Raw genomic sequence first — 16,834 nt, forward strand, 5'->3', positions numbered from 1 at the left:
CCTCATATGTCCATTAAAAAAGGCACATCTTTAGGTGTTCTAACTCAAATTTTGGTTCCTCCTCAATTCCCAGTAACCTATTATTCATCCCATAGCTCAATGACTATGTCTAATCCAAGGCCAAATGGACTACAAAGAACTTGACTTGCAAAGTACTAAATGAGCACAATATGGTGAAAGAAACCAAACCAAGCCTATGGGGATTGATGACATTCTGCCCAAAAAGCCCAATGACTTGATCATATGTGAGACTCAAGGTTGTGGCTGCTTAATTTGTGTAAATTGAAGGACTTCCTTGTACCACACATTATATCAAGAATATAAAATCGATTGCTCTGGCTCCATCATCCTGAAAAAAATGAAAAAAAGGGTTGAACCAGGAAATTCTTTTTCTCATTTGGCTTGAGATCTAGTCTCTTCTTCTATTTTCTCTCATGATGTGACAACTTACTGTAGTCCAGACTGTTAAACTGGGTGTGTGGCGAATTATGGTTCCACACTTATGGGACACAGAACACTACAAGAACTTGTTTTGAGGTGTGATATTTTTTTTTCATTTCTTCTTTTTTTCCTTCTTCCCAGGATTATTTTTCAAGTTTTCTTTTTATATGTATTTTATCTGACTCAGAATTCATTTTTTATTTTAATTTCTTTGGTTACTTGATGTTTTCTTGATGCTTGATTTATATGCCTTATAACTCAACCATGTATCCATTGTAATTCCTACATGAATCCCTATATCCTCCTTGGGGGGGAGATGTATTATTTTTCTCAGAGGAGACTATGTTATTATTGTGAACTTTGACTTGAATTTGAGACAAAGTTAGAATAAGAGACTACCTCCCAGAATTTAGACAGTGTTGTGAAGATGCCTGCAGAGACCACACACTATACCAGAAGATCCAGAGTGAACTTTGAGATATGGTGAATTTGAACTTTGAGGGTGTTGGACTGCCCTCTAATTGGCTTTTTGTTAATGTACCTATTATTGCTTTTGTTCCTTTTCCCTTTTATTTTCCTCTTATCCCCAAGTTATTGTAATTTCCTTTTAAAAACTGAAATATTTGCAAATGCATCTAGTTCATGTTATAAGTTATGTTTTCCTGATGCATTGAGGAGACTGGTCTCCCAAAGGATCACAGGGGTGTATGTATTGATTTAGAATCTGGAGCCCTAGACACTACATTTCCCATAATCCCCTTCTCCTATTCCTGTTTGTTTGTCTGCTTACATGGAAGGAGTTCTGAGTTCCTGTTTCCACCCACGTGGTCTCGTGGAATCAATGATGGAGGAGGGAGGAGTGGCTCTTGGTTTTTGCTAGCCTTACTACCTTATACTTCAAAATAAATATTTAATAAACATTATTAAATATAATACTTGGAGTACAGGATATTAATTTTAATTTTTAAATCAAACATCCATAACATCTGACTGAATTAGAAAGACCTTATTTAAAACCAAGCCTCAGATATGTAATAAATGCGTGACTCTGGACAAGTCACTTAATCTTTTTTTCTCATAGTCCACAATTACAAAAGAGGTATAAAATAGCAACTTACTTTCTAGGTGGTCATGATAATAAAAGTATTTCTAAGTCATGGTATTACATGGTGTCTGGCATGTAGTTGGCAGTATGTAAAAGCTAGTTTAAATAAAAGATGATAATTTTTATCAACATGTATGTCATTATTACCAAATATAAAATTTGATTCTGAAAAATAAAAAATATAAAATATATAGTATAATGTGTAATTATAAAACAGCACAATAGAAATAGTACCCCCACACTTTGACAATGATGATGACAATGATGATGACCACATCTACTATGATGACTACTTCTACCTTGACTAAGACTACAACTATGATATTAATACTACTACTACTATAAAGCACATTTGTCCTTGAATTCTTGAAAACTTCTAGAATAGATTATCTTTTTGCTCTTATTTGAACTCTTAACTTATTGTTGACATTTAAGAAAATGAAAATATAGCAGTTTAAATTTATAAATGTATCAAGGGAAGAGATTATGGAGAGAGAGAGAGAGTTGGTTGTTTTGAAGTATATCATTAACAGATCTCTCCTGGGTTGTTCCCCATAACATTTTAATACTTAAATATATTGTTTATTTAATTGCAACATTCTTTTCATTTTATAGTTTGACTTATGAACTCACTCCACCTTCCCACCTTCCACCCTTACTTCCATTCACTAAGAGGCAAGATAAATGATTAAACATACATGTGAAATCATGCAAAACTGGTCTGTATTAGCCTTGTCTCTGAAGAAAAAGCAGGAAAAAGAAAAAGAGTGAGGAATTAAACTTCATTTTACAGTAGGAGTTCATCATTAATCTCTCTAGAAGTGTCTAATATGTTTTCATGTTATTGATCAGAGATGTCAAGTCTTTCACAATTAATCATCACAGCTACAGTGTTACTACTGTGCACAATATCCTGGTTCTTCTTGTTTCCCTTTCCCAGAGTTTATAAAAGCTTTTCCATGTTTCTCTTAAACCAACCCCATTTGTATTTCCCTTATTAAAATAAAACCCCATCACAAATATTTGCCATAATTTATTCAGTTTTTTTTTCCAATTGATGAATATTCCCTCAATTGGTAATTCTTTGTCACCTGGAAATGAGCAGCTACATACATTTTTATAAACATTGATCCTTTTGCATTTACTTTGATATTTTTCACCCATAGATCTAGTATTCTTATACCTCTGTGAATGGGTATTAGTAATTTATATAACTTTGGGTATGAATCCAAATTTTTCTGCAGTGTAAAGGGAGATGTTCATTGCTCCACTAATATTCTTCAGAATATGTTTTTTTCAATAATCTTAAGTTGGCATACTCCAGTTGATTTAAGATTTAATTTTTAAAAAATTTATACTGAGATAGATCATTTTTTCCATATGATTGTATTTAACTTTGATTACTTATTCTTAAAAAAGTATTTTTGAATTTTCTGATGATCTATCAAGTGAATATTTTAAATGTCATAATTTTATCTCAGTTGTAGACTAAATATATATTTCAGAAATGAAATCTTTACCAGATCATGATGTTAAATTTTTTATATTATTTGTTGCCCTTTGCATACCATAATTTCTGTAATTATCTCTTTTAATTAGGTCTGTTTCAGCTTTTGTTTTGTTAGAGATCTTGATTGGTACCTTTTGATTTTTGACCTCAGCAAAATTCTGCACATTCTGCTAAAGCTCTTATTTTAGTTCTGAGAACTTTTTGTTTCCTGTATTTTTATGGCACAGAATATATTTTCTGATTTTCTTTTCTTATGCATTGTGCTTTGATGCTATTTATGAGTGAATCTATCTCATTTACACTCTTATTCATGATTACACTACTGTGTATTCCTCTCCATTATTTACTTTTTGTTTTTCTATTGTATTCTTTTTATGTCCTGCCTTTTCCTTAAAATTCTGTTTTCCCTTCATTTGCTTTGTATTTTACTTTCTTTTATTTCCTTCCCTAGTACTTCTCAGAGGTTCAGTCATTGCTTGCTCATTTTTCTTTTATTTCCACTGCAAAAGTTCTTTCTTGGGTGCCTTTTTATATAAATTAATTTCTCTATTTGTCCTCTCACTTCCAACAAGATAATTATTTTGGTATTTTTAAATTATTCTCTCTCAAATCTTCCTCAATTTTCTTATTATTTCATTTTCTTACACTCTATCTTAATGCAACAACATCTTTCCTTTTCTCTTTTTCTGGGATTATTTTCCTTTATTTTGTTTCAATGAACTTTTTTGAATTGTTTAATCTTTTAAGTATTTGTATTTTCCTATTCTTCTTTACCTTGAATTTCAGCAGTATGAATTGAAATAGTTCCTTAATCCTAATTTTACTAAACAAATATTCTATAGATTTTGGATAGACATTTTTCCTAGGGAAAAAGACTTCTTGTTGAAAGCCATACATTGTCTGTGAATACAGATTTTTACAAAAGAAATTGGAATAGCAGATATCAGAGGCATTTGAAAGAAATTCATGATTTGTTGGAGGGAAGTTAAAATTACATCTGAGGTCAGTTCATTATCTAGAACATTACTCTTATGTCACCTATAACTTGCTAGAAAAAAAGTGAAATCGAGTGTGGAATGCTGGGTAAAACTCAGTAAGAAGCATTTATGAAAAAAAAAAGAATGATAGCTTTTGTAAGCTTCCAACACATAGACATTTTTGTGTGTATTTCCAAGACTTAGACCGCTGAATGAACCTTTCTTTCCCTAAGGAGTAACAAAATTCTGCCCTTGCCTTCAGCTCCACCACTTCCTGAAGTGTGTTAATCCTGTCAGTGGCATCAAAGATGAGTTATGTGGGGATGGACCCTCCACGACTGCTGAGACATATGATATCCTGAATTTTAGATCATTCCCTGGTAAGATTTGGACAGAGGTAAAAGTTGGAGAAGTGATTCCTCATGAAAAAGTGTTAAGCATTAATGAAGAGGACATCGATTGGCCAGAAGATTTCCCTCAGGTAAGAGTCAGGTGAATGAGAGCTACATAAAGGAGGCTATTAGAAGCCTGGACACTGTTGTCTTTTCATTAGACCTTAAAACTTCCCAGAAGACATTGTGAATGATTAGAACATGACAGAAACATTTCCTTTTCTCTTTTGCTCTAAGACAGAAGCTTGATTCCTCTTATTTCTTTTTCTCAATATTCCTTTAAAAGTCTTTCTGATTAAGTTATGTAATGATCTGAAAAAATCTTATGATGAAAATCTTGAAATACCTCAGATCAAGTGGGCAAGTTTGAATCACAACAAAAGGAGGGAGAGTGGAAACGTTTTACCCTCAAAAGAGACCTGTAACACCAAAGTATAGCTGATATTAACATTTGATCGTGAGTTTGTTTACCCAAAAATTCCCAAGACTGATTTTAGAGGCTCTTCATTAAAATATGCTTCTTTAATGGGAAGAGTGTCAGGAGTCAGGGAGGCTCCTTTTCTCCAGTTCAAATCTGCCTTCAAATACTTACTAGCTCTATGAGTCTGTGCCAGTCACTGAATCCTTTTTCCTTCAGTTTTAATTTTTGTAAAATCTGTTGGAGAAGGAAATGGTTAACCAGTCTGGCATCCTTGGCAAGAAAATCCCAAGTAAGTTAGTGAAAAGTGGTACAAATGCTAAATGTCGGAACGACAAATCGAATGTTGTGAGTATTTCCTCTTCTGATATAGAACTTCTTTTTAGATTCAATTCTATTTGTTTATGGGAAGTCATAAATTCTACCTTCTCTGAATCATCAGAGGTACCTCCAGATGCCAGACTAGGAAACAAATCAAGCACTCAAATAACTTGATTCTTATTAATCAAGCAGACTCAATCAAACTTAAATATTATTTAATTATTGCCGTAAAATTTTTAAATTAAAAATTCATTATAAAATCTCTAAAGTTATAACTCCCTGAGAAATTCAGGATACCTTACTCAAATACCAAGAACAGGACTTTTTGAGAAAACAAAAATATAAAGAAAAATTTCCTCTTCTGTAAGAAATATGTTACTGCAACATTCCTTGTACAAAATGAAGTTCACTGTAGAGATGTGCTGTCATATATTTGGTGGAAAATATACTATCAACACATTTGTATTTTATAAATTGGAGCAGCTATAATGTCTCTTGGGTCAATTGTATTTATATTCATGTCTTTAGGAAAAGATGAGACAGAGTACAAGAGGGTTAAATGGGAGAAAATCTCCAGAAATATATCATCCTTGTAGTTGCAAACTTCAAATATTTTATTCCAGAAGTCTAATATAGAAGAAGTCTTAAATCACCATTTCCTCATCTTGCACTGATATTTTTTTCTCTTCCTTTTATGGAAACTCAGATTCCAAGTTCCACATGCAGTGTGGCCTGCGGCCCAGGCTTTAGGAAGCAATTCCGTGAAGGTCAGCCCATCTGCTGCTTTGACTGTACCTCATGCCCTGATGGGAAGATTTCCAATAAAACAGGTGGGTGCCTAAAGAGAATGAGTTCTGCCAAATTATAAGCATTTGATTTCTTTCTTTTTATTTAATTGTAGTTTCATGACTGAACCTGAGAAATTTTTCTCTTACCAGAGTAATATGGAATATTTCTATGTCTTTTGGTGTCCTAAGAATATTTACCTCAATTAGCAAAATTCCATTTACCACAGCTTAGACCTTGAAAATTATTTTCACCAATTTTCCACACAGTTATGTTCCATTCATTTTTTATTCATCAATTACATCTAATTTCATTTTGAGATTTCCGAATATAGAGAATACATTGTAGCAGATTTATATTTATATATGGACATTATACCTTTAAAATATTCTATACATTTAAAAATGTTTTGTAAATTATAGCAAAATGATTTTCAAATTAAGATGCTGTTTATAATAGTGAACTTAATATTTTCTTTAAAAATATTCCATTAAACATTCATTTGTGTTCAGATAACTGTTGGTATTATCTTGTTGTTAAAAAAAAAAGTTCAATTCATAATCTAATAGCATCCCCTGTTTAAAACATTTTAACTGTAATTCTGAAATTTCAAAACATAAGATAAATTAGAAATAGAGTATTAATGTACAATATGACATATTTAAAATGAAGTACCAAGAACAGGAACAAAAACAATTCCTTATTGCCGAAGAAGTATTTTGAATTTAAACTAGAAAGAGATGAAAGAATTACTGAGCATTTGAAACTAATGAATATATGATTTGCTTCACACTAGTTTACTTCCCTTTCTGCTAACTCTACCATTTGCAATGCATGGGCAGAATAGTGTATATAAGAATTTTGCTTGGGACAAAATCATGTGGTGAGTGATTAAAGACTTACGTAGTTTCTCTCTTAAAGAGAAAGGTCTAGACTATTTGGCCTAGGCCCTAGCATTTTCCTACTATTTCTTCTTACTCTGTCTCTTTCCCTTCCCTTAATTCCTTCATTCATATTAATTAAAATCTCCATAAAAACCCAGCTGACTTGGATATTTCATATTTGGGAATTTTCCTATGGCGACAACTTATTTTTTATTTAAATCAAGACACTAAAATTTATCTTTACAGTTTGGCAATTCACAATCTTGAAAACCATATTTTTGTGGTCACACTAATGAATATACTACTTGGTACACACCAGTTTATTTCCCTTTTTTTATTTAAGGTCGTTAAGGAATTCAGCTATGTAATTCCTAAATGAAAACTCAAGTCAGCAGTCAACCTTTTATGGAGTTTAATTACAAACAGGAGGAAGAAAGGTATTAGAGATAGAGAGAGAGAGAGGGAGAGAGAAAGGGGAGAGAAGGGAATAGGGCTTAAATACCCCTTCTGTTTAGGCTGGGCCAAAAGGCCCAAGCCCTTAGATAGCTGAGGCAAAGAAAAGAGATCAGTCCCTATCACTCACGTGACCAAAATGGAGAAACAGTCTCAGGGGCCTCCACCTCCAGCTTCCTTCAGAGCAAGCTTCTCAGAGCACAACTTCTCAGAACAAAAACCTCTCCATCCAACTCCTTAGTCCTCAGACTCCCCTATCTTTAAGGAAACCATCCAAGTTCCTTCCCCTCAGTTCTCACATCTACCAATCACTGTGTCTTCCCTGTGCCAATGGTGGCTCTAGCTTAACCCAGGACCACCCAGAGGTCTGTGGCTTTGCACATGTCTGTTGAAGGTCATATTCTCAAATAATTAAATCTTGATCCTTTGCTACAGCCCTTCCTAAATCCTGTTACCCTGAATAGGATGGGGATTGGAATAATTAAATTTTGATCTATGCTACAGCCCTTTCCATTGTTCAGCAAAAGGTTTCTGTCCTAAAGTAATCTTAAGAAGGGAGGAGGAGGAACCTCCCTTGCCAATGGGGTTCACATTCCAATAGAGTTCCCACTATCAGTATGAAATTCCCTACAAGCATGAAACCTTCCAATGGTGAAAATTCCAACATTCACAAGTCTAAGAAATTTTAAGGTTTTCACTTGTCACAAGAGATAAAGAGAAACTCAAATGTTTTTTAATTTTATTGACTTTCTATAATTCTTATTCTTCTGACTAAACAAGAGTCCAAAAAAAAGTTAAACTTCATGTGGAATGTCTAATCTTGAACTTACTGGAGAAAGACAAATATACTGCATATAAAAGAGAGTGAGATTAATTTTTATTGTATTTTCAGATGCAGAAGAGTGCATGCAATGCCCTGAATATCAGTACCCAAGCAAGGAGAAAGATAGATGCCTGCCCAGGACAGTAAATTATCTGGCTTATGAAGAGACTCTGGGAATGATTCTGGCCTTTGCAGCTCTCTGCTTCTCCATTCTCACTACCTTTGTCCTTAGAGTGTTTGTGATGTACAGAGACACCCCCATAGTAAAAGCCAATAATTGCAGTCTCAGCTACATTCTGCTCATCTCTCTCACTCTTTGCTTCCTTTCTTCCTTACTCTTCATTGGTCGTCCTACACCAGCCATCTGCATCTTAAGACAAACCACATTTGCCATTGTGTTCACTGTGGCCATTGCTTCCATCTTGGCCAAAACCATCACTGTGGTTCTGGCCTTTAGGGCCACTAAGCCAGGTAGCAAGCTCAGGAGGTGGCTGAGACCAGCAGTATCTCATTCCCTCATTTTCATTTGTACCCTTATACAGATGTGCCTCTGTGGCTTCTGGCTGGGGACATATCCCCCATTCCTTGAGGAGGATACACACTCTGAGGCCTCCTTCATTGTTATTCAGTGCAATGAGGGCTCCCTTGTTACCTTCTACTGTGTCCTTGGCTACATGGGCTTCCTGGCCTTGGTCAGCTTTACATTGGCTTTCCTGGTAAGGAATCTGCCAGACACTTTCAATGAAGCCAAGTACCTGACATTCAGCATGCTGGTGTTTTGCAGTGTCTGGATTTCCTTCTTGCCTGCCTATCAAAGCACCAAAGGGAAGGCCATGGTGGCCATGGAGATCTTTTCCATCTTGGTCTCCAGTGCTGGGATTCTCATCTGTATCTTTGTTCCCAAATGCTATGTGATCCTTCTGAGGCCTGACAGAAACACCCTGGAGATATTAAAAAACAAAGCTAATCCCTGAGGTTCAATGTGTTCTCAAGCTCTTCCTTACAAATCTTAAAGATATAGTTCTTGCTTCTTAATGAATGATTTAAAATACTCTAGATTTTATACCATTTGTTTTCTGTTATCATCATGTCTTTCCTTTGTACTAAATTCAAAAATTATTTTGACGAAAGTCATATTGCTTGATTTCTGAAGAGAGTTAGAATTGTAAAAAATAGACTACAATACAGGACTTCAATCCCCACAAGCCTTTGCTCCACTTCCCAAAAATGCTTTGTAATCTCATGGGAATTCTGAGGTGGGCCAAGATCAAGGAAGGATTTAAGATGATGGCAAAGGTTTTTGTGTGTCTTTTGGACTTCCGTTTTGGAGCAGACGCATCTCTTCCGTGATGTGATTTGAGGTTAACTTGCCTAGGCCTTTGGCCTAGGCATGTGTTTTTTCTTATTCTGTATTTTCTTTAATCTTTAACCTTTAATAAACCTCTAAAAATATAATACTCCTTGCAGAGAGAAACTAATTTCTACCTGCCTCAGTCTTTCCATATTCCTAAATTTTAATTGTTACAGAATTAAATTTCTAAGTATATAAAATGGCATCTAAAGAGCAGACTCTTAATATGTGGATGAAGATGAAAATAATATTCTAAAATTAAATTACATATCTGTGTACATGTGTGTGAATTTGTGTGTGTGCCTGATTTCTTATACTTGGTTTAGTATTTTTCACATTTCTAACCCTGAAAAGTTTATCTAGGATACCAAGATATCTAATTTGCATTGTTAGAATTATTATCTGTCCCCAATTTGTATATATGAATCATATTAGTCATTTTATTTATCAATTAATATTTAATAAATTAAACATATAACAGATATCATTTATTGGGGAAGTAATAAAGACCAGTTTATTTGTTAAGGGAGACGATTTATCAAAATAATCGAACATAAGGAGTTGCTGGGAGTCCTGAAGCCACGGAGCATTGAAAAAGTCACTTGTGGTAGCTAAGGAGGCCACAGAGTGACCCTTGGCAGGATGTGACTGCCCACAATATCCCCTTTGCACAATCTCTCTCATTAATATCCCTTACCTATGGAAATAACATAATTACTATTCCCCCTAGTCTCAGAAGGAATTATGCAAGAGCAAAATACCTGTATCATAATTCTCTAAAACATTACCAAAAAATCAGACCCTCAAATTCAACCCCAAAAAACTACTATGGGTTAACTTTTACTTAGGTACATAATTCCCAGCATAACCACAGCTACTTGCCAAGCCCAGAACTTTCCCTCTCAATGAACTTATTCTCATGAAACCAGCATTCAAATCAATCATAAAGGCCCATACAAAACATACAGGTACACTTAGCTTCAATATGCCTCAGTGACTCAATTTCATAAACCAGTAACTCAGATCCTCCTGAGTAAATCCTGAAAATTGACCAGTCTAATATTGTATCTGCATTGTGTTCCTAGTACCCCTCAAGCTCAATGATATAATTGTTGAATTGTCTTTAAGAACTTCTGATTAATTATTCCTTTTTATTAAAAGTAATAAGTAATTTTCCTTGATTGTTTTTGTAAGCTCAAAACTTCTCACAGGGTAATGAGAAAATTAAGCCACCGGTGACAAAATCATTTATCTTGCATGAAAACTTTATTCTGTCAAGAATCTGTAATCACAATGGAAGAATATAGAATGTTAATCAAGTGATTATATCACTTATCCAAATATCTCTATCTGGACATGTGTGCCAAGAAAATGAGTATAAAAAGAAACACCAAGCCTGGGGATGGCAGAACAGCTATCAGATGCAAAGCATGCCCATGGCCATAAATATACAGCTGTCTTCCATTTGTTATTTTCTTGACTGATCTTTCATCACCTGTAGGGAGCCCTGGGAGTCTCAAATGAGGATGGACCTTGTCTGTGACAAGATGTTATTATACCTCCCATTCATTTCTAAAAATTTTCCATTGTAGAATTATGGTCTGTTGTGGACAATCCTTTGTCAGAGATTCATTGTTCTCTTCTCTCTCTTCCCTGAATGACATCTTGAATATATTGGCTGTTTTTTATTACACTCTGGTGTTCTTGATTTCAAGTTCAAATTACCCTACTTCGCACCACCTAGGTAAATGTTGGGTAACTTTGGAAGCCAGCAGAGTCATTTATTTTATCCTAGAGGTAATAGATAAACATTAGATATTCTAAATAGAAAGATGTCATGGTCAGAAGCAGTATGTTTTATTGATGTGGGAAGAGTGTGAAAATGCAAACCTCATTCCCCAAAAGGAAGTCTCTACAGAATCCCTGCAAGGTGTCATCTAGCCTGTACATGAAGTTTTCCAAAAGAGATACCAATATCTCTCAAATTCACTCACTTGAATGATAGATATCTCCAATTGAGAGAAAGATTTCTTCTTCATAAGCCTTAATTTGTTGATGACTGCCAATGATTTTTCTGTATTTTCTTTAAATTCAATAGGTCAATACTCCTTTTAAGTCAAAGCACTGCAATTTCACAGAACTTCTCTATGCCTAGGGAGATTTCCCTTCTTCCTAATGAACTCTCACAGTTTCACAATCCTCATCCTGATATGCCAGGTATAAAATAATTCCTATTTCGTTCTTCTAATGCTCCCACTATTCAGAGTACTTCTTCATATGCAATATCCAGAATGTAATACAACATTCTAGGTGTTATGAGACTAATTCTCTTACTAAGAAGCAATAATAATCAGGTTAATAGAAGTAGTAGTACTAATAGTAAAATTAATAGTAGTAATAGCAGCAGCAATAGTAGTAGTATTAGTAGGAGGAGGAGGAGGAGTGATAATGGTAGTAGTAAAAATTCAGCTAGTTCTTTATAGTTTACTCAGTATTGATAAATAATTCCCCATTTGATCCTCATCACATTGGGATGCTGTTACTATTATTTTTTCAATGCTATAGATTAGAAAAGTGAGACCATCAGAGATTAGGGGTCTTGTGAAGGATCAAACAGCTAATAATTGTCTGATATCAGATCTGAATTTACATCTTCCTGACTTTGAGTACATCGATATCTCCCCTGTGTAAACTAGATTCTTTAAAACTGGCAGTAATTTTTCATTTTGTGTTGCATTATCAAAATCTTGAACCTTTTTGAACACAAATCCTCATAATTTTTAAGCAAATTTCACTGAAACATGAAGCCTTTGTGGTATTTTGTTGTCTAATATAAAATTACATTAATTACTATGAAATTCCTTCTTCATTCAGCCTAATTCTTTAGCCTGTCAAAAACCTTTTGCATTAAAACTCAATCTATGTGTTATCTCTCCCTCTCAGTTTTTTATCATATACAAATTTGAAAAGTCTACCATCATTTTCTATATACTGCCATTGACCAAGAATTTACATAAGTCATTTCATCTGGAGACATATGATTATGGAAACTCTATCAGGGGCTACTTTTTATAGATAAAAAATGAAGTGTATCAAGATATTAACTTTAAGAATGAGTTTTAAAACAACTGCTTTTCATTATACTTTACTCCCAGCAAAAATTAAGAGACTTCTGAAATATAGAGTTCATCACAATGAGTATAATTGGGTTTGGACAGAGGCTTTTCCCACCAGGCTCAAGAAAAATAGGCTCCTCAAGGACCAAAGGAATGTGAGAGGCAATGTAAAAAAAATAGATTCGAAATTTTCTAAAGACCCACAGAATGGCATATAATGTGTGTGTGAGAGTGCAAATGTAACTGTTACAATGTTCATTGGTGTAGGCCTTCCTCATCCTCATTTCTACAGATGAACCCTGTGCATTTCAGAGGGAAGGGCCAGTGCTGGGGAGAGCTTAGGAGAGGGGAGAGCTCTAGCCTGTAGACTTTTTGGCTTTAGCAGTCATCTTGGACACTTGTGAATGCCCAATTTGAGAAAGGAGATGGGTAATGCCAACTCTACTTCAAGCAACTGAAAGGAGAACAAGTTTATGGGAAGAAGCCAGCCTAAAAGGAGCTCACAGTCTATCACATCTGTATATCCAACTTGCTACCCTATAAACTAGAAGCTGAGATCTAAGAACTCTCTCGGCTGATCTGAATTACCTTCATTCTGTATTGTCCAGTACACATTCTCCTGTGTATGCCTTCTGATTTTTTGTGTTATTCTCAATGTGGATTAATGCGATTCTTTTCTACTTCCAAAGTCCATTCATTGTGGAATCTCTACCTAGAATGTAAGGAATCAAGCTAGAGATGCTCTTTCTCCTTATTGAACAGTGAAAAGCATGTCAGTTTGAACCCAAAAACCATATATTCTAGTGTATTCTGAGAGATGAGTCCAGAGATTACTTTTCAGCAAGTAGGAAGGTTTTCATAGACTGATTTTCACAAACTACTTTATGAAGAAAAATTAGCTCAGATAGAGATCCATATAAGTTGCTTCAATCAATTTCTGACCAACGAGGGAAAAATCAAGAAATCATGTTCAGTCTGAGGAAAAGGCAAGCTTTCTAGGCTGAGTTTCAATGTTTTCATGTTCATATATTCCTAAGAGTAAAATATTGATGATCAGTCAATGAGGACTCACTAAAATTTTATGTTATAATTTACCAATATAGTAATACATTATAAATATAGAAAGTAGAAAATAAAGGCAATAAAATAAAGATGAATATTATTTATTTTACTTAGTATGCTTTTTTGATCTCATGGAATTTTTATATACATTTTTACATACATTTTACATACTGTAAATTTTAGGTGCTATAAACTGACCTAGAGAATATCTACTGCTATATACATAGGAGGTTTCAATTTTCATTAGTTTATTCGGCAATGTGTGTGCGGAATTGCAAGAATGAATCAAAGAGAACTCACAGTACTGTATGTTGGATGGAATGTTCCAATCATGAAGTCTTCAGCTCCATTTGAGAATCTGAGTCCTTGAAAATTCATCTGCTCTTTATCAACATCCAAATTTGCACTTGAGGCCCTGAATTCCAAAAGAAAACACAAGTATAAGAAATTCATCTGCTAAGAAATAATTGTTAGGAAACACAGAAGAAAAACATATGGTTGATTATGTGCTTTGATGGAGATGTGATTGGTGTTTTGATGTCAAAAGATCACTCTATTGCAAATGTTAATAATATGGAAATAGGTTTCAACAATGATGCATGTATAACACAGTGGAATTGCTTGTCACCTCAGGGAGGGGGAAAAGAAGAGGGAACAGAAGAAACATGAATCATGTAACCATGGAAAAATGTTATAAATGAATAAATTAATTAATTTTAAAAGAAGAATGTTAAATGACACATTTTTTTGTGCCTCAGCACACCCTGACCTGGCTAGAATTCATGTGATTAGACTGGAAGTCTTGGCTTCCAGACAAGGAGACCATACAGAGGGGGGGGGGGGGGAGCCACATGTCAGGAATTTATAAAATGTCTGTTTTTGCACCCAAGAATTTATTTGCATCGGTGCTTTTACCTTTCCTCATGAGGAAAAAAATAAAATGCTGGTTCTTTTTCTCTTATTTTTGAGTTTCCAGGTTTTGTTTATTTAAGTGAGTGGGGCATTCATGCTCATGTTTATCTCACTCATCTATAACCATCTCCAAAGGGATAAATGATGAATATAAATAAATAAGACATCGTTTTGTATAAATACATAAGTTTTTGTCAAATGATGCCTTTCATAATGGAGGAGAGGGAGAGAATTAATTGGATATTTTTATGTACAAACAAATTAAGACAGCATAAATATTGAAGTGCACCTGAACACATCATAGTGTCTAAATTCAACACACTGAATATGGGCTCATATCAGGCAAATGTGGGAACAGTGATCTCTTTCCTTTCATGAGCATGAGAGAATTGACAGCTCAAATCCATCCCTAAATTGAGGCCTTTTTTTCTGGAGTGGCTGAGATAATGAAGGTTGTGGAAAGGCTGTTTGAATTCAATGAGTAGTGATTGTGTCCCATTTCAAGAAGGAAATCTATCTGGTCATGTAAATAGTTACCCTGAAGGGAAGAGTCAAAAATAATTGTCCCTTTTCTTGAATTATGTGAACATCTAAAAGATGATAAACCACTTGGAGAATTTAGCCCAGTAAAATATTTATTGACTCTCCCTTCTCCAGCCCACAATATCCTCCAGAAGACTTTTCTTCTCCTTGTCAACACCCTCAGTTCTTTCAATGAGCTCTCATGTGACATGTGCCTGATTTTAGAATTAATACAATAGAGATACTTGGAATGACAGAACCAGGTCTTGGAACTTCCAATCCTGTTAGGACTGAGTGGGGTGGAAATTGTATTTTCCAAGACCTGGTTCTGTCATTCCAAGTATCTCTATTGTATTAATTCTAAAATCAATCATGACTCAAAGAACTTCCTGTTCTATGCTTAAGCATAGGTCAAAGCCCTTTCCATTGTTTAGCAAAAGGTTTCTGTCCTAAAGTAGTCTTAAGTAGGGAGGAGAAGGATCCTCCCATTCCAAGGAGTTTCACATTCCAATAGAGTTCTTACTATCAGTAGGAAATTTTTCAAGTATGAAATTTCCCAATGGGGAAATTTCCAACATTCACAAGTCTAAGAAATTTTAAGGTTTACACTATAAATATGGGGCAACTTGTAAACTACTTAAACCTCTCTATCTCTACCATTAATACAGCATTCTTTAATACATAAATATGTATATATATATATTTATATATATATATATATATATATGTATTTAAATCATCCATTCAGAAACAATTAGTTACTAAAATTATTTCTGAAGAGCCCTTAGAATTACCATTTAAATTTTTAGCTCATTAAGTTTTCCAAAAGTTGCACAGAATTTAACCAGTTTTGTTGATATCCATTCATCATCATCTATGTGACAATTTACAGAGCCAAAACAGAAAAAAAATAGAAGGCTGTTTTTTATACGAGCTTATTCAATAATATTTGTTCAGTATAATTATAGCGGAAAGAAAACAGGATATAACAGTAGTTAAAACCCAGTACATTAAAATGATTCAGTGTAACAGAATAGTATTGAATATATTTATATATGAACTTAAAACAACAAAATTCAATCTTAAATAAACCAATCAGGAAAATACCATTATATAGAGACTTTCATTTAAGAAATGGAGTCTAAAAAGACTTAAAATTTCCCCTCCAAACCCTTTAAATTTCCTTTTTATGAATTCCGATCCCTATTGTAAGCATTGTGGGATCTGCCATAATGAGGGAACATATGCACTTTAGGAATCTCAAACTGGGCAGGCCCAAATGTCAAAGAGTTGCAGGGAGATGAATTCCTCCTCTGAATCTCAGGTAAGATAAGTAAAAGATCAGTGCATTCACAAATGGTAAAAACTGTTTGAAATGGGCAAGGTACTGCTCTTTCATAGAGTATGCCATGCTTGTAATCAACTTCTGGTTTGGAAGAGTAACTTCCTTCTCCTTGTCCCCTTCCCCAATCCCTATCATCTAGATTGCCATATTTATTACCATATACAGGGCAAAATAGGTTTTAAAGATTGCCTTAATTTCTGCTTCATTAGAAGGGATGGCTCTCTTTTCATCTTTGATACTGTTTATTTGGTTTTCTTCTTTCCATTTTTTTTATATCAGATTAACCAGTACTTTGTTTTATTTGGTTTTTCAAAGTGACAGCTTTTGGTCTCATTTATTAATTCAATAGTTCTTTCACTTTTGATATTAGCAATATCTCCGTTAATTTTTAGAATTTCTAATTTAGATTTTATCTG

The 16,834-nt window shown here is 34.2% G+C and overlaps 1 protein-coding gene across 2 annotated transcripts in view; it reads left to right on the forward strand.

The window, feature by feature from the left end:
* VN2R625 (vomeronasal 2 receptor 625) overlaps positions 1–14,194 on the forward strand; it is a 31,619-nt gene extending 17,425 nt beyond the window's left edge. Inside the window, exons 4-6 of one of the 2 annotated variants that reach the window (XM_007497305.3) lie at positions 4,296–4,514; positions 5,871–5,994; positions 8,180–14,194. In XM_007497305.3, coding sequence (XP_007497367.3) covers positions 4,296–4,514; positions 5,871–5,994; positions 8,180–9,084 — 1,248 coding nt within the window. In that variant the 3' untranslated portion in view covers positions 9,085–14,194. 2 annotated transcript variants of the gene reach the window in all.
* Positions 14,195–16,834: the final 2,640 nt, after the last annotated feature.

The sequence above is a fragment of the Monodelphis domestica genome, chromosome 6 (assembly GCF_027887165.1).
Source record: "Monodelphis domestica isolate mMonDom1 chromosome 6, mMonDom1.pri, whole genome shotgun sequence".
NCBI classification, from domain to species: Eukaryota; Metazoa; Chordata; class Mammalia; order Didelphimorphia; family Didelphidae; genus Monodelphis; species Monodelphis domestica.